The sequence below is a fragment of the Simochromis diagramma genome, unplaced genomic scaffold (genome assembly GCF_900408965.1).
Source record: "Simochromis diagramma unplaced genomic scaffold, fSimDia1.1 OVJJ01000205.1, whole genome shotgun sequence".
Lineage (NCBI taxonomy): Eukaryota > Metazoa > Chordata > Actinopteri > Cichliformes > Cichlidae > Simochromis > Simochromis diagramma.
Genome location: NW_024386782.1, coordinates 13530378 through 13549400, shown reverse-complemented (window position 1 = coordinate 13549400; position 19023 = coordinate 13530378). Strand labels below are relative to the sequence as shown.

The 19023-nt window shown below is 41.3% G+C and overlaps 1 protein-coding gene across 1 annotated transcript in view; it reads left to right on the top strand.

Annotated features, from left to right (window-relative positions):
• Positions 1 to 581: 581 nt before the first annotated feature.
• LOC120727602 (semaphorin-6B-like) overlaps positions 582 to 19023 on the top strand; it is a 34557-nt gene continuing 16115 nt past the window's right edge. Inside the window, exons 1-3 of the mRNA XM_040021968.1 lie at positions 582 to 1185; positions 16744 to 16867; positions 17789 to 17900. Coding sequence (XP_039877902.1) covers positions 16762 to 16867; positions 17789 to 17900 — 218 coding nt within the window. The 5' untranslated portion in view covers positions 582 to 1185; positions 16744 to 16761. The remainder of the gene's footprint in view (positions 1186 to 16743; positions 16868 to 17788; positions 17901 to 19023) is intronic.

Here is a 19023-nt window from a genome sequence, read left to right as displayed (position 1 = left end):
AATACCTCAAATAAGGTTTGTAAAAGAACATGGCAGGAAAAAGAAAATTAAATAATATAAATACAGTATGCTAAACTAACCTTATAATGAATTTGAGAGCAAGGATATTTTTATTAATTATTTTATTTTATCTGATTAACACTTTTTGCTTGTTTGCGTGTTTGTTTGTTTGAGTTTGCTTTTATGCAATAAATAACAGATATATATCCATATATTTTCATGTCTTTTTGCTGATGTGGTTTACAATTAAAACAGGTGTTATTTGGTGATATTTTGGTATAGATCCGGCCCTACATCTGTCTACTTATTATTTCACTAAATAAGAAGTAGAGGTGCATGTCTTTGTCTTTAAACCCTCTTTGTATTCGTTAAGGTGAAGGCGTCTGCCAGTTATGTATTTAGTCATAACGCTTTATTCGGGTATTTTTATTATTTGGCAAAATATTGTTAATGTGCTAGTTCACTCTGCAGCTTTATGTTTATGTTCTGTAACTCACAACATACAGTACGTATAGACCTGTATGTGTTTGTGCGCGCGCGCGCGTGTGTGTGTGTGTGAGAGAGAGAGAGAGAGAGAGAGAGAGAGAGAGGTCCTCCATTCATCATTGATCCACTGCAGGACTGTGTTTCATGGGGGTGTGAATTATGGGCCCCTGTTGTCACTGTGCCTGCTCTGCGTTGGACGTTTCACCTCGCCACTGTAAATTTAAAAAGGGGATTCGATTTTGCTGACAACTGATTTCAAAGCCGCAGCTCGACCAAGTGCAGAAAACTGCACGGTACCTCCTGAAAGAAGACTTCATACTGCCCCGCAATTGCAGGATTTGGGGAATTTGCAAGGATCGGAACAAACCTAACGGGACGCAAAACGCATTCGAGATCACAGAAACCTCAGTAGATTTTATGCAATTACACTACGGACTCTTTTCCTTCAGGGAGGAGAAAAAACCCCAAACGTTTAGTTGACTGGGCGTTTTGGACGCGCAGTGATGCTACGGCGACGCACAACAGAGGGAAGGGACAGGTGAGGTGCGGCTGAGGAGCGCAATTTTAGAGAGGCTTTGAATACCCCCGAGCTGTGCTACCCAACCCCGGTTTCATCATAGAAAAGAAGAAGCTCGACCGGCGAGGGAGAGTTGGCGATTGGCACCTGCCTCACCCTCCAATACCTGGCCATCTGGCGCGGTGAGTATGCCAAATGATGGTGGGGTTTGGAGATGGATAGATGAACGGATGCTTTGAGGGAAACGGAGGGTGGTTGGGGTGAACAGGTAGTGTATAAGTGTGCAATTTTATTACTGCCACTAAACGCCATGCTGCATTATTACAGTCCTCCGGCTTGGATGTGGTACCGTCTGGACCTTTGTGGGCACGAGCTGCTCTTTGTGTCTGCTGTGCAAGTTTGGTGTTATTTGCGTATGACGTGCAAATCTTCATCATTTTGCTTTCACGTGTTGCATATGGTTTTGAAATGCTTATTCTTTATAGGCTTGAGTGATGTCTCAGCAAAATAACTAAATATTTAAATAAATAAAGACTCACAATGCACATTACCATGTAACATTAAAACGACGGATACGGCTTAATTAACATTTTCATTTGGATTGGATCATAGGTCGTGATTTGTGCCCATTGCTCCCCGGTGACGTATTTTACTGCCCCTCTGTGTACATTTATGATGGTTTTCTTTAGTGTTTGCAAATGTTTTTTTTTATTTCTTTAACAAGAGAAAAGGTCAGATGTGATCATTTAGAAGCCATAAAGTCGATTGATTATGTCATTACTCACTTGTGTGGTTACAGGGTGAATGTGCAAAGAAAACAGTTGATAAATGAAATGAAATTGAAGAAATGGAAAATTGTTGTGAATTTACACATAGACACATGTGCCTCAATATTTTCATCGCATAGGTTCAGTCACAGAGTGACACAAACTGAAGTCACTTTATGTCTTTTCTCCTAAATGTGTCTTGTACAGTTACAAGAACTGACACCCGAATAGTCCATAACCAGCCTGCGCACTCAAAACCTCTATAGCCAAAGTTAAGTGCTCAGTCACCGCTGTCCCAGCTTCTACTGAGGTGATTTAACAGTTACATGTAGTTCACTGTTTACAACTTCACCCTTCATACTAAAAGCTATCAAGTTCCACAGAAGGACTATTACAGCTTCCAGCTGCTGTAATTTGTGTTTGTTTTTCTGTGCGAGCTGAAAGGCAAAAAGAGATGGTTGGTGACAGACAGAAAAAGACAGACAGGCTAACAATGCAAAGGATGAAGCAGTCCTGGCATAAACTACAGGGGGGGTAAAAAACACAGAAAAAGAAATGATGGAGCAGAAAGCACAAGTGTTGAGGGAGAGGGGCTGCAGACAGCACTTGGAGCGGGTGTGAATGGTTTCCCTGTTATCCCTGCTGCCCACACAGACATCCACACAGCAGCCGTGCGAGCAGGTGCTAACCCCACCACACAGCAACCGCAGGGAACAACAGGTGCAGCCACTCTTTCCTTCAGCCTTCCTTTGGAAATCCATCTAACACCTACCCATCAAAAACATACAGCTACACCAAACCTTTCTAACATCCCCACCCCAAAGCCCACAGCCCATACTGAAGGGAACCAAATGGATACTTCAGTGTACATTTAGGAAAATAGCAGAGGATGGCCAGGATTGAGGAATTTAATTATAAAATCTATTATGCCATAAGCAAAAGTGGAACTACTTGAATTGATAAAGTAAAGCGAGCTGCAGGTAAACACAATGTAGAAAGCTTCAGGTTGAGATAGCTTCCCATAGGGACATTTAATGAACTCTATTGATCACATAGGACTCTATTCAATCACATATGCTAAGCCACAAACGGAGAAATTCAGTCTTGGAGGGAAAAAACAGAGAAAGAGATTGGATTCCAGAGTAATACAGCCCAACACAAAGAGGGTAAATCAAAGGCAGATTACTGTGATGGGGTTGTTAAGTACCACATTTCTAAAAATGTGTAGAATGACAGTCTCAGATCCTGTGTGTTAAGCAGAGTGAGATGAAACAGACAGAAGATGTTGGAAGGAAAGAGATGTTACCTAACAGCTTCTCTGTTCCTATTGCCAAGAGAATACGTCAAGCAATTGGCGACAAATTGCTCCTCTTTACCTCTGGTACACAGAAAGGAACAGTCAGACACCCCTGGTTTAACACTGGGAGGCTGCAAGCTGCTGCAAAACCAGTCGCTTTCTTATCAGATTTACTTGTTTCTTTATTTGCCAGCCCCGAAGATCTTTTATACTCAATAAACTCGGTTGGGTGAGCAGATTTTTGTGAAATAAGTTAATGCTTTCTGGGGGGGGTTTTGTTTGTTTTTTGTCCTTTTCTAATTTTCTCATTACATTTAACCCGTAAGTTGCTCACTGTAGATTGCCTTGTTCTCACACAGCCTGGACATGCCTACTACCCACTGAAGTAATGGTAACATACACTCTTACAGTGTTTGGATGAACTTTACTTTCCAGACTTGATGAATGAACTCCCACCTGCCCTAACAGTAATTTCTGTGTCAAAGCGGAGACAGGATTATCCACTAATCTGATTGTAAAACAAAACAAAGCTGCGTCTAGTATCAAGAGATTTGAAGAAATGCTTATTTTCCTCAAAAGGAGCCAGCATATTACGAGGCTCCAGTTTCATACAGGGAGCCATATTTATCGGGTGGCGGGGTTTGGTGGGATTCTTCAGAACAAAATCGACACTTCAAAGGGGCGATGGAGTTCTCAGACCTCGGGGCAATGAAATCAGGAGAGTTTAAGCAGGCAGGCATCTGCTGGGTGACCTATTCCCGCTGGGCCCTCGGTGCATGGACCTCAGGGAGTCATTCTGCAGGATTAAAGGGGGCCAGAGGGTCAGGAGTCATGCAGGCGTGCTTTCTTTCCTTGGCAGAAGTTTGTTCCCTATGCTGAGATAGGTGTTTAAAATATACTCCTTTATGCAAAGCTTCTCTGTGTTGATGTGAGAGGCTTTCAGGAGTTTTACTGCCCCCCTCCTCCCCCCCCCAGCAAGCCCCTCCAGATGTTTTAGACGGAAAGGAGCAAGATAGCAAGTACCCCTGCAAACAGAGGAGCGTTACCTGTGGAAAACTGCCGTAAATTGTCCACAACACCATAAAGTGCACACTGCAAGATAAATGATGTTCAGGTGGCCAAGGTGGCTGAAGCATGTGGATTTAGTTGTTGCATCAGCCACATGCACCATGTAATAATACCGTGCAGTTATTTCCATGTTAAAATCCCTTCAGAGTGGCCATACATCTTCAGTTTTATGACTCTTCTTTCAGTGATTCCTCCCCGAGGGTGCTGCTCTTTTTATGTATGCCTGTGCACATTGTGTGGCCTCTTCACACGCTATAAAGGCCTCGCATGCAGGGATGGATCATACTATTATGAAATGTAATCAGCTGCCAAATACAAGCTACCTGCAAGCTTTTGAAATAGTAATAATCTGAGTAGTTTTGGGTAACTTGATACATGAGCATGTTAGATTACTCAAATACGTGTGTTCTTATTGTATTGTTCTATCCACTGTCTTACCTCATCAGCACCTCCCATTACTCCCTCACCCAGAGGTGAGGCGTGGGAAGGTGTACGTACATATTTCATGTGCGCATACTACACGTGCGTGTGTCGCACATGAGCTTGAAAAAAGGAAGTATGTCTCGCAAATCAACCCTCTCCTTTGCACGTAACTCGTATTCCCGTTTAAGTGGCTAGAAATTGGGTTTGGAGCGTTATCACAGCTGTTTCAACTCAGACAGATAGAGACCGCCTAATCTCCTTCATTCTGTGATCTCATTTACATCGCAAAATTGCAAAAGGGAGAAAATGACCATCCACTCCATGCTTTCACTGAAGCACTCGCACACATCTACGCGCGCACACAAACAAGATAAGCAAATAACCAGTAACCTTTTCTCAAATGCCACCACTAAGGCACTTGACTTTTTACTTCTCTGCACAAAATGAATGGGGCTTTATATATATATATATATATATATATATATATATATATATATATATATATATATATATATATATATATATATATATATATATTTCTTGGGAGCTTGGTCTATCTTCTCATATTTTGCTGCTTTTGTTGTCCAACACATTCAGTGAGCACCTATGCCAAAAAGCAGGCTTTAGTTATGGCAGCTTAGCCGGAGGGATTTGGAGGACTTTTTTTTTTTTTTATTGGGAGATAAAAGCATTCGAGTCCTTTGTCTTTCCAGCTACTTGAGACTGTTTTGTGGCCTGGTGAAGCTTTGTTGTGGCTAATCTTTCTCTCCCCTCTCTGTCCTCGCCTGCACCCATCCCATCTTCGCGGCAAACACAACTTTTCTCTTTTAATTATGGCTTTTCTTCTGGGGGCCCAGTCACAACTGAACGGAGAGGAGCAAAGCATAGCAGAAACACAATTATACCTGCGAGGAGGAGAGAACCTTCTCAGGGGAGGTGTCAGTGTATGGGTGTTTATACGCTGCTGCTGCTGCTGCTGCTGCTGCTGCTGCTGCTGTGGGAGTGTGTGTCTGTGCAAGCATGCATCATGTACATGTGTACAAGCAGATTCTTTGGCATTTTTGATATCTGCAGTGAGAAGACCACCTATTGTGGGCTATGATCCTCTTAGCAGGCCTCTGCCAAAAGAGCTATATTTACTGCTGCCGGTGATCACAGCACACAAAGAACAGCATGTCATGAAAATGAGCTACCTTTCAGCCCCTTCTACACCGGCATAAGAGAAGCCACTAACAGAGTGTGAGATGTATGGTAATGGATGCCGCGTAGGGACATTAGCACAGCCTATTTAGCATAGTCTTTGTTGAGGTAGAAAAATGAATAGGCAGGTGGATGACGAGTGCTGGTCAGTGAAAAACAAGGTAAAAAAAGAAAGAAAAAATACAACAAATGCAACGATTATTTTTGGCTGCAAAATCCACAGTTTATTTTTGTCAAAAGAGAACCAGTTACCAAGCAGTAAGATGATTTCTTTCCTTGTAATGAATGTTAAAAAATAACGAGGCTTTGAAATTGATAAGAAGGGAGTAAAAAAAAAGATTCTGCCTGGAGACAGATGTCATGGACACCATTAAGACTGTGTGACTAAACAGGATAATGACTGTATAAAACCAGGTCAAATTCATAGGCGAAAAACCCCTGTCGCTGTTGTGTAATTAGACTGCATCTTCACTGGCGTCGTACGCAGAGGGGTGTGCGTGCGCTTGACTCTGTGCTCATAGTGTGTGTCTGAGTGTGTGCACTGCATACTCATGTGCCTGCCTCCAGCTCGGAGCTGTGCAGTGAATGTATATGTGCTTACTGCAGTCAAACTCTGGTTAGCAACGTTTGCCCTTGCTGCAGCTTTGTACAGCACGGTAAATGTTTTCTGTGCGTGCAAGTCTATGTGTGTGTCTGTCTGCGTGTGTGCGTGTGCTGTTTCAGATGTTTTCATATGCATTTCTATCCCACAGTAGCAATAAAAAGTACATACATTTGCCTGTTTTTTAGCCCACAAATTGTTGTTATTTGCATGTTTAGATGCATCCTCTCTACTTTTCTGCACAAACCTGCCTGTCACCCAGACACTGATAGCTCCCTGCATGCTGTGTGTCTGTCACTACCAGCAATTTAGCTTTAGGCAGAAGGCCTGTTGGAGAAGATGTCTGAGGGGAGATGAAACCCTCTCTGGCTAGACTCCAGCTCTGTCCATCCTATTTTAATTACCTATGGCACTCACCCAGGGGAACATCACTTCCTCTCTGTGTCTTCTCCACCCTTTTCCTCATCTCCCTTCTGTCTCTTTTTTCTTTTTTTGCTAGCACCGTCTCTTTTCATCTCCTTGAGCCTCATTATCTCTTTCGCAGTTTTTACCTTTTTCCGCTTTCACCCATAAACTAACAGCACACAGCTGCGTCAGAGCTATACGCAGAGGTAACCTTTGCATTAGCATATAAATGACCCTATAGATTGAATAGTATTTTAGGATATTTAACAGCAGGAGACAGATTCCTTTAACTCTGATTAGACCCGTTCTAAGGAGACAAGCAGCCACTTGAGGGAATATCGCCTCCACCTCAATAAAGATAAAGACCGCGACACTTCCACTTCTGAGGAGCGCGTGACTGTGTCCGTCATAGACATTTGCTCTGTCCTGTCATTGAATATGAGCGCACGTAAACACATCAAATATCTGTGTTTTAATTTAGCTTCTTCCCAACCTGCTTCCTTTGACACCATGTAGTCTAGCCACCTGTTTTGAGAGATTTTCACATTAACCATTCTGAACTTGCGTCACAGACCCAGTCCCAGATTTACAACAAAGACACACGTCATTCATAAAATCCGAGTTATCTATAGAGCAATGTGTGGGAATTTACCCAATGAGCCATGTCAAATTAACATTTTAGGGATCCATGCTCATTTATTTTCCTTCTGAGATTAAAAGACAAGTTCATTTAGCTAAATACCAAACCTGAAAGCAGGTGAAACTTAGCTCTGTCAAAAAATTGAAAGAAAAATCCCATATTACACCTTATAACCGAAGTGTAAAAACATTCATTCACACTTTTACAGGAAGTTTTTAAAGACTTCTCCATGAAGCTCCCAGCCATAGAAAGAGTCTTGTACATAACACATGTAAAACAGTGATAAAACACCTTGTTTTTGCTTTTTCCAGTCTCTGCAAAGAGCTAACCTTCTGCTCTTTACATTTAATTTCCAGAGCAGAAAAGAGGAAACAAAATGTTGAACTGCCCATTTACAGAGATGGCATCCTCAACATGTACAATAAAGACAGGAGCTGTAACCCACCTTCAGAGTCTTTGGATCTTGGAGCGACGACTCCAAGAATTCCCAGCTTCTCTTTTGAAATATAAAGCTCATGTTGATTCTGTTTTTAGTGTCGAAACAGATTTGTGCATGTCTACATGAAGGCTACCACATCACAGGTTGATCTAACTATTTAACTGGTATCACTCTATTAATGGACAAAATTAAAATTCATCATGACAAACACCCTGGTCAGTTACAAACACAGCTCATCACATTTTGCCTGAATTGAGTCTACTGTACAGTAGCAGCACATACCAAAGAAGGATTCTGGATTTTTTCACTATTTTTCACCCTTCCAGTGCACCCTTTTCATTTTCAGCTCATATCTGATTGAATCCTATTAATGAAACGATACTGATTGTAGCGCGGAAAACTGAAGTCTGAAGGTGACCCACTTCTCCCATTTTAGCCCGTGTCTGTGTTTCTACCCTTAGGCCATCTTGCTTTATTCCGGGCTTTAACCTGCATACTGTCCTCAAGGAGCAAGTGTGTTACAAATGAGAACAAGGTCTAAAGGATTCTCTCTCAGCTGAGTCTTTAATACTGCCATAGCCAGCATGAAAACTCTACAGTCCAGTTATCCTTGTAAGTATATTGTATATCGCATATTAGTAAAAGTCAGTCTGTCATAATAATACAGCAGAGGAGGTCTCAGAAGCTCACTGGGGAAAAGCATTGAAAGCACTACACATAGTTCTTTAAGGCCAAAGTTGTGGACTCAGAGTTTACCCTATGTCCAGCATATATATATATATATATATATATATATATATATATATATATATATATATATATATATATATATATATATATATATATATATATATATATATATATAAATTTAGAGACCAAATTGCTTGTCTCCCATCCCCCTCCATGCGGGGACCCACACCTCCTTACATCTGTGTCCATGTACACGACTGCGCGTGTACTTGTGTTCCTGCTTAAGTGTGTACGCATCAGTGTGTGTTGTTTGTTTGACTGCGCACACATATGTGGGCAACGTATGAGTTAGAGGGCAGACCCGCCCTCCTCACGTTTACATCTACTGCAATAAAACATCTCTCCCTAGCTTTGCTATTGGTTGCTACGGTAACAAAGGCACAGAGTGGAGTGGTTGCCGCAGCCAAACAGTGAGCGAGAGACTGAGAGGAAAAAAAAAAAAGATTCTGCCTGTAAGACCTAATCACAACAACAGATTCGGTGCATCGCACCATAAAACACTGCTTGGTAACAGTCATGAGTAAAATGTCAACACCATGAAAAGATAGGTTTGGATTTTATTCATCCATAATATATTTATATATATGTGTGTGTGTGTGTGTGTCAAAGGATTAATTAATGGCTGTAGTGTAGCTGGGTGCAGCACAGGTCATAGCATTGAGTTGATGTCTGCCTGTATGTGTAGATGTGTGGGTGTGCGTTGGCGGCCTCGTGTGCCTGGGTGGGGGGGCTAGAGGGTGTTGCTCAGGCTTTGCTCATGGCCAAAGCTCATCAGTGTGAATAGGATGGTGCTCTTTACTCCCTATTTAGCAGGATGAGAGTGTATTGATCTCACTCGGTAGCTTTAATAGCTGAGATGTCATGCAAATATGAGCATGTGCAGCGTGTATTCAAGGCCAATGAGGCATTTAGGGACAGGATCATTGGTAAATATTGAATAGTTGATCCTCGAACTAGATGTCCTTCACGTAGCTTGTTGACATACTGGAGGTTGTATAGAAGTCCCCAGCATGCTGCTCACCCCCTCTGGTTCCCGTCAGATCAGCTGTGGCAGGCGAGACCTCGGAGAAGAAGACTCACTGTCAAATGAAGCTCAGTCACAAGTGACGAGTACCAAACATATGGTCAAACTGATAAGAAGTGAAAGCCGGTGTGTGCGCTCCTTTAGATGACCCGCTGATTTGCTAATTATGTGGGTGTTAGCAGGTGATTTGCTAATGAGCTGCCTGATGAGGCTAGATTGCACCGTGCGGCTGTCGTCGTCATTACATGCGTCCCATGATAAGAGTGTCAGTGTCACACCGTTTAATCCTATCACACCAACATGATCTGACACAAATAGCATAACATCCTTTCTTCTGCTCCACTTGCTCGCCTCTCCTCTCCTGGTTTCCTGATACTCATCCTGTCACCAGTCTGGTTTTTATAGCTTGATGAGCTGGAAGGCAGTCGCAAGTGGCATCGCTCTTGCTCCCTTTTTGTCTTTCATCTTTCACTTCTTTATTCAGGATTTCGGCTCAGCTGGGAAAACTCAGAGCCCTTGATAATCAAAGAGTTGCCCCAAACCTCTTTTTTTTATAACTCAGATCATTAAAAAAACAGTACCTTTGTCTTTGCACTGGATAGCGGCAAAGGTTTAATAAGTTGGCTTGGCCCAGATCGTATTGCTTATCTTATGGATCAATAACCTTAATCAATACACTCTCTAATGAGCAGGCTTAATTAATCTTTTACCAGAGGGTTTTAGTATGTTTGGGAGTGTGTGTTTTTAGCCTTTACAGGCTTTCAGAACAATCATTATATAGCACACCTTTATGCAACACAAGATTTTTGTGCAAGTTAAAATTATTTTGGTTTTTGCCTTCAGAGCTGCTTTAATTCTTCATGGCAGTGATTCAACAAGGTGCTGGAAACATTCCTGGGAGGTTTTAGTCCATATTGACATGATTATATTAACACACAATGGCTGCAGATCTGTAAGCTGCACATAAATGATATGACTCTACCATTCCACCACACCGCAAAGCTGCTCTATTGGATTGAGATCTGGTGACTGTGGAGGACATTTGAGTGCAATGAACTTATTGGCATGTTCAAGAAACCAGTTTGAGAGGATCTGAGCTTTGTGACAGAGTGTGTTAGCCTGCTGGAAGCAGTCATAAGATGATGGATACACAGTGGTTATAAAGAGATGGAGTCAAGGGAATATCCTTCAAACCAGGACACAACTGGCAGAAGCCTGAGTCGTTAATATAAGGCAGGATGGATCCATGCATTTGCGTTGTTGTACCATTAGAATGATGCAGCCAAAATCTTCTTCTGTCCAATTTTGTTTTAGCTGTTTTACCTTAGTTTCCTGTTCTTAGCTGACAGGAGTGGGTCCAAGTGTGGTCTTCTGCTGCTGTAGCCCATCTGCTTCAAGGTATGTGTGTTCAGAGAGGCTCCTCTGCATACTTTGGCTGAAATGAATATTTGTTTGACTTACTGTTTCCTTCTCATCAGTTCAAAGCAGTCTGGCCATTCTCCTCTAACATAAACAAGCCATTTGAACTGCAGCTCACGTGATGTTTTCTCTGTTTTGGCATATTCTCTGTAAACACTAGAGATGGTTGTGTGGGAAAATCCCAGTAGATCAGCAGTTTCTGAAATACCCAGGCTCTCCGTCTGGCACCAACAACCGCATTCATCATTAAACATGTCTAAGACAAAAGATATGATCATTGATTTTAGAAAATGTATTCATACACAAGAGGTCATGTCCATTAAGGATCAGACAGTGGAGCATCTTCAGTCTCATAAATGTCTTGAAATAATTATTGATTAAAAGCTGAACTTAGAAGCAACTGTGAGGCAAAAAAAAGGCACTGGTGTCTAAAATGCTCTCATTTCCATAGTGATAAAACCAGGATGATTTTATTTGATCATGCTTTGATTGAATCTTTTCGTATCCTTTTTCTCTGTGTCATGGTTTGGAAACATATCTGTAAAGAACAGAAACTCACCCAGTCACATTGTTAAATGGTGTTATAGGCTGATATTTTAAAGGCGCCACAGCTGAACCAACATCGCCGTACACCAGAGAGATACGGGGTTTGGCTGGTTTGATTTTACTTGATGACTCACATCCTTTGTCCTCCTGTTTCTTCTTTCTGGACGAAGGTTTATAAAAGTGTAAAACAACACAGTTTGAAAACACTTTTGTTCCAACAGCCATCACAAGATCATCAGATGAACAAATCATAGTTTCATCATCCTGCATGATGCGTTGTGGATTCTTTGTTGTTAGAATTATTAATTTATCTATTGAGGAGTGTGTATCATGTTTTTCTGTTGCCTGTTGTCTGTGTTTGTATTTAAAATGTACACGTGAGCACGGATGACTCACTTACTACTGCAGACTAAATCTACCTACGGGTACAAATACAGTAACCTGAACATTCAAAGACACATAAATCACAGTTCTTTCCTCTTATGATGCTCAGTTTAAACTTCAGGGCTCATCTTTAGCATTTCTACATGCCTAAATGCACGGAGTTGCTTAGTAGTCTTAGTTTTTATTATAGATGTAACTATTGTTTTCACCTCTCGATCATCAATTGTCCGCTTGAATCATCAGTTTATTTATGTATCTGTTTATTGCTGAACTGTTAACTTTTCTGCACAAACCTGTTCTTAGATGTCACTGAGCTGATCTGTCATGGCACCCCCTGGCAATTGCAGAAGTAGCCCCTGGGGTATTTTTTTTACCCCACTGGGAATCACTACTGCTGGTGTATTTGAAAGGAAAAAGCTCCTGTGGTTCAGAAATATAAGATCATTGTCGATGGGGCTTTCAGATTTGTAATACTATTAAAAATATTCAAATGTGTTTGTCAATTCTTTATACAAAAGATATTTTGACGCGTGTAGTTATTTGTTTCATTTTGTATTTCTTGAACACAAATCCAGTTGAACTTTTGATGTAAACAGGAATCATAACCACATAAAGCAAACACCACTAGAGTAGTTCGAGTTTCTATTTGTTTTTATTTTTGGATATTTAGCAACATCTAACACTTGAGAGTGGTTACTGCTTCCTGTTCGTAATGAGCTCATAAATATACAAAAACCTATAAGTGGATTTATTCACAGTGAAGAAAAAAAAACATGACGATTCTCAAGCAGGCTCAGAGTGAAACAAAGCGTGTCCTTTCAGTGATATATATTACGATTTATGCACGTCTATTTAGAAACGCAGTGTAAGTCACCAAACTTAAGATAAACAGAAGGAGCACAATTGTTTAGCGGCAGTGTGTTCAGGCGTATGATAGCTAATCTCACTGGAACACACACTTCATTTAATTCCATCTATCCATCTTTCAAATCCACGGACAACAACAGAATTTCATCGTAGACTTAAGCATCACGTGTGGACCCTCCTCGTGTTGTGGTCATAATGAAACGAGGCTGACCCTAAACCTGACTCCATCTGTTTTAGTCTAGGGTATCCCAAAGGAGTTTCAGATGAAACAAACCCTCCACTCCCCCTCAGGCCTCATCCAATGCATCTGATGAGCAGCAGGCTTAGAGATGTCAAACCTACAATCTCTGGGTTAGAATTACATTTGAAGTGGCCCCAGAGTATAGCCTCTAGCCCACATCAGCTCACAGATGTCTTCAAACAGCATGTCTCTCAATCTTACACAAAGTCTGAAGTACTGGCAACACAGGTTACTGTGTACTTAAGTATGTACGAATATATGTGCCCTACATCTGTGCGCCTCAAATAGCAGTTGTCATCTCCTTAGAAACGAACACATTTACCTCTCAAACTGGTTTTCTATCACCGAAAACAACTGTAAGAGGGTTTTTTTAACTGGGTACAGACTAGATGAGAGGTAGAGAAACGAAGGGAGGTGGTGTGCAATGGAGGAAGAGAGATGGAGGAAGAAAGGAAATAAGCGGCTCGGGGTTGGGGAAACATGGAACATGGTATTCGGGTTGATTTGATGGGAGCAGCATTGATATTGCTCAGATCTCTTCTTCCGTTTCCAACCTCTCTTTTCATTTACATTGTGTCATTCTTCACATTTCCCAGCATTACAGCAGCTCTGTTAGAAACCCAAGACAAAGCCCAAGTACTCCGCCCTTTATGCTCTCCCCAGTTTGTCTTTTTTCTTCTCTCCTCGTTATATCGCCTCTCCTCTTTCAAAGTATTTTCCACATCAAAGACAGTTTGTGCTACCTCGCAGGCAGCTACAGCTGCACTGTTCAAAAAATAGTAATGTCAAAGTATCTTACTGTGTATTTTACAGTTTTGTACTGTTCTTCTAGAATATCATTAACGTTATGTAAATAGACTGTGATAGACATTTCAAATGTAAATGAACGTTAAATCACTGTAATGTAATAAAACATAATTTTCATGATTATTAAATGTACCTGTCTGTACACATGCATATTTAGATTGTTAAAATACATTCACAAATGCATCATGATTTCACAAATATCTGTCCGTTATTTGAAAGATCAAACTGTTAAATTCAAATGTAATCCTATGGAAAAGTATATAACATGATTCCTATAAGCTTGTGTTACATCTAGTGTTGGTCAAGTTACTTGAAAAAAGTAATCAGTAACTAGTTACTGATTACTTCCCCAAAAAAGTAATCCCGTTACTTTACTGATTACTTATTTTCAAAAGTAATTAATTACTTAGTTACTTAGTTACTTTTTAAAAACACGATTTACAACCTGAATAGGTGATAAAGTGATAGATCTTTCAGCCCAATTCTACTTTTTCTGCATAATCCATCATACAAAATGTAATCAAATGGAAAGGTCCCTTTTTAAAACTTGTTTTATTAGTTTTAATCTTTTAACTTTATGCATCAAGCAAAAATTTAATTATATGCAACATTCTCTGACTGGAAGAAATTTGTTTAATATTTAAACCTATTTTCTGCACATTCCAGCACATCATTTTTATTTTGTTTTTTTTGTGTTTACACTCACTCTTTCAAATAGATGCAAGTAAAACACAGCAGAAAATAAATAAAGTCAAAGACTAGCGGCCCCGTTGCTCTATTTTCACCTGTAAAGCAGGAGTGGGGTAGGCGGAGGTTTGCTCTGGTGCAGATGTGCCGCTGCGGTCAGTGGAAGAATCCGCGAGTTACCGTTACGGTAATCTAATTACCGTTTTTGCAATAGTAATCCCTTACTTTACTCGTTACTTGAAAAAAGTAATCGGATTACAGTAACGCGTTCTCTGGTTACATCACACAAGTATTATTATCATTGCTATTTAGGGCGTTCGTGGCTCAAGAGTTGGCAGTTCGCCTTGTGATCAGAAGGTTGCCAGTTCGAGCCCTGGCTCGGACACTCTCGGTATTGTGTCCGTGGTCAAAACTCTTCAGCTACTAGTGATGACCAGAGGGGCCGATGGTGCGATATGGCAGCCTCGCCTCTGTCAGTCTGTCCCAGGGCATGCAGTCGATTGTTAACTGCATATTTATGTATTATGATTCATATTGCCACATTCACCTTGTTTATCGTTAATTTCATTGTTTGATCACGTTAAAATGTTCCTAATTTAATGTTTAAAAGCACTTGGAAAAGGCACAATCCCATGTAAAATTAGCGCAACAAACTGTATTGTCATTACTGGAAATAACAGTATTTTTATGTGGAAGTTATTTTCTGCTATTTTACGGTAGTATTTTGGTGCCCAAGCTGCCGGAATATTACCGTTTTTTTTAAGATGTTTCTTTTTAACAGTGTGAGCCATAGACATTTTGAGTAAAGGCGTACTAATAAAGCTTTTGAATTCAAATATGTGCTGGATGGTTTGGCTACCACATTTTATCCCTGACATTTTATGTGCAGCAGTATTGTTCCACTGTCTCTGCAAGAGTTTGAACTCTTTGATGTAACCCACCCTTCAGGCTGTATAAATTCCAGTGTGTCTGTTGGTCCATTGTTGCCATTCAAATTAAAATATCCAAGTATTTAATGGAAATTAAACTTTAAGCAGTCATTTCTGGACCCAAAGGGATGAATGCTAACAATTTTAGTGATCTCCTGATGCTACCTCGGGTGCCGGGAGGTTAGCATTTACTGGTATGGTTGCATGTGAAATCTCTCAATAATAATAAATGAATTGTCCTGAAATCTGATTAGAGACATCCACATTACTCTGAAGTGGGTCTTAAGTGGGCCAGACCAGTAAAACCATAGCACGATAAACAATTTAATTCTTAATATTCCTCTTTCCCTTTAGTACCTTAAGTCCTGGTCTGTTCTGAAGACGCTCACATTTAATGAACCAACTGGTTAATTCACAGATGATGAACAGCCCAAGATGTTATAGAGACATAAACAGGTCAGAGTTTATATATGATCTTTACTTTGGCTGGTGACCAAATTCCTGCAGAAGATCTGCACTTTCTTCTCAGCAAATCAATAAATGTTTGAAAGCTAACATGCTAAAGCAGTAAGCTGGTCACTTATTTTTGCATCTGTATTGCATGCATCTAGCACCAGTGTGATCCTTATGTGGCCTCTTAACTTTTTAAAGGCCAAAATTTGTTTCCTCCACTTTGATTTACGGCGTCTTTTCAACCAGAAAGACAATGTCCAGCTTACCCCGGTCGCTACCTTCTGCTCTCTTTATTCTACTTCTAAAGGCCATCTAGTCTTTTCTGTTTTGTGGCTAATTACCCATTTTATTGCCTTTATATGTACATAGAGAAATACAATTAGTCAAAAAGCATTGCCACCCAAGAGTGTTTTGTCTCTGTGTGAACGTTTTGTGAGATTCCCCTTCCATTCAGACTCTTCGACAATGGAGTGACATTTCTGACAATAGGTCCCTGTTACACCTCTAAGGCAGACAATAGAAACACATTTGCTCCCTGCTGAATCCAGGTTTGCAGCAGCAGTCACCCCGCTGCACTTCTGACCCTGTCTCACACACACACACACACACACACACACACACACACACACACACACACACACACACACACACACACACACACACCTGTTCCTCTGCACTGAGAAATATTGTCAGAATGCCAATACGCATACCCGTGTGCACTCCCAGCCATGAACACACACACACAGACAGTGCGCAATGAAATTTTTCTCTCTCCTTTTCTCTTTGTTAACAGTGCATCTGTGTTGCTGCCATGGCAACTGTGGCTCCACCCCTCGCATTTCTTCTCCTGCTGCTTCAACTGGCTGATGGCTCATTCCCAGAGGAACCCAGTCCACTCAGCTACGTCCCTGTGGAGGGTATGTGTCCTTCGCCTTTGTGTACGTGTTGTGCACCAGTATATGTGCAGCACTGATGAATGGCTCTGCGGTGGATGTGGAAATTGGAGGTCAAGGGTCAAAGCCTTGGCGTGAAGCTACTTTCGAACTACCCAGGCATACAAATACAAAGAAGCCTCACCTCATCTTTCCATGGCAGCAATAGATTAATAAGCATGAGAGAGGGCACGAAATAAACACAGTGGCATGTGAGAAATGATCATAATAGAGCTTGAAAGAAGGAGAAAGATGAAAAGGTGGGGGGGTAGTTGGATTGGATGAGGTGATGTAGATGGGAGAGAGGGGGAGGAGACAGGTGGAGATGGATCGCTACGTCCTCTTTCCCTCCCCTGCAGTCAAGGACAGCGAGAGACGCGCTTTCCCAATCTGTCTCCTGATGATGAGGGCTCCCTATGGAGACCTCCTCTCCCAAACTTTCTTGTAGCCTGATACTCCCACCTTCTCTCTCAACCTCATCTTTTACTCCCTCATTTGTCTCAAAGGTAAGAGGAGACAGGGAAGAAGCGCCTTTTATCATCATAAAATAACAGCAAGAGTGATTAAACACAGTTTTTCTCATTGTGGAGCTGCACGCATCAACAACAGCGCAAAAAAGCACAAAAAACCCCACTTAGAGGATAACAGCGTTTCAGCACGCTTGAACCGCTGCATAATTCGTCTCTGCCCATTATCTTTGTTTTTGGAAACAAAAACATCAAGAATGAGTGAGGACACTATTAAAGTGAAGGTTAGAGAAGGTGGTTGATGACTTGCCTGAGTACTTTGGGTATATATAGATGGGAAAAGTAGCCACTCTGTCCTCAGCTGTCAGAGAATCATTGAGCAAGGATTTTAATTCTCAGTTTTTTAGTCTGTGTCTTTTTGTCTGTGCGTTCACGCCAGTGGTGAGGAGGTATCCAGTGTTCCTGGGCCGAGCTCATCGTTCAGCACAAAGACAGGAGCTGCACATCCAGACAGTCCTCCAAGTCAACCGCACGCTGTACATAGGAGCCAGGTAACCAACAGCAACCACCTCCGACTGTGCGTTACTGATGCGTTCGCACTGATATGTTTTTCTGCTTTCGCTTTGATGCCACGGCTTCCATCTGCTGTCACTTCGTGGAGGACGTTTTCAGCAGTTTGCTGGAGTGGCGATGTATTCAGCTTTGCTGTTAAATGTCAAGTGAAAAGCTGCTCATTCACATTACACTTACAGATGGAAAAATATGAATCGCCTTACTCCAGCGGCAGTCCAAACACTTCTCACTCTGAACGCATCAGAATGTTGTACAAAATGTCCTGCGGGCTCAGTGCTTTGACCCACCATCGGCGTATTGATTAACAATCCTGAATTAGCATAGCATAGCATCTTTATTTATAACGCACTTTACATCCAACAATGTTGACCAAAGTGCTACAAACATAAAACAGAGAGGAAACAGTTTAAATTACATATAAAATATCTTAAAATTAAAAATAATATAATTAATAAGAAAATATATTAAGAGACATCAACAAGTCCTGCTGTGCTAAAAGCCAAGGTAAATAAATATGTTTTAAGACGCGATTTAAAAACAGATAATGAAGGTGCCTGTCTAAAGGCAACTCATTCCACAATTTTGGTGCTGCCACAGCAAACACCCGATCCCGTCTGAGCTTACGATTATCCTGGGCACACTCAGGAGGAGCTGGTCTGCCGACCTGAGGGACCGGGAAGGTATGTATGGATGAAGAAGCTCAGAGAGGTACAGAGGGGCAGCATTGGACAAACATTTAAAAACAAATAAAAGCAGTTTAAAATAGATCCTAAAGTGCACGGGCAGCCAATGAAGTGAATATAAAACTGGGGTGATATGCTCGTATCTACGAGTGCCAGTTAAAAGGCGTGCAGCAGCATTCTGGACTAGCTGCAGTCGAAAAACAGATCGACTCACCCCATAATAAAGAGAATTACAGTAATCCAGCCGAACGGTTACAAAAGCGTGGATTACTGTTTCAAATTGCTGTCTCGTAAGAAAGTGCTTAATTTTGGCCAGTTGCCTCAGATGAAAAAAACTAGACCTTACAACCAACCCGATGTGGCTTTCAAGCTTAAGTTCAGGATCCATTTTAAAACCCAGATTAACAATCTCTGGTTT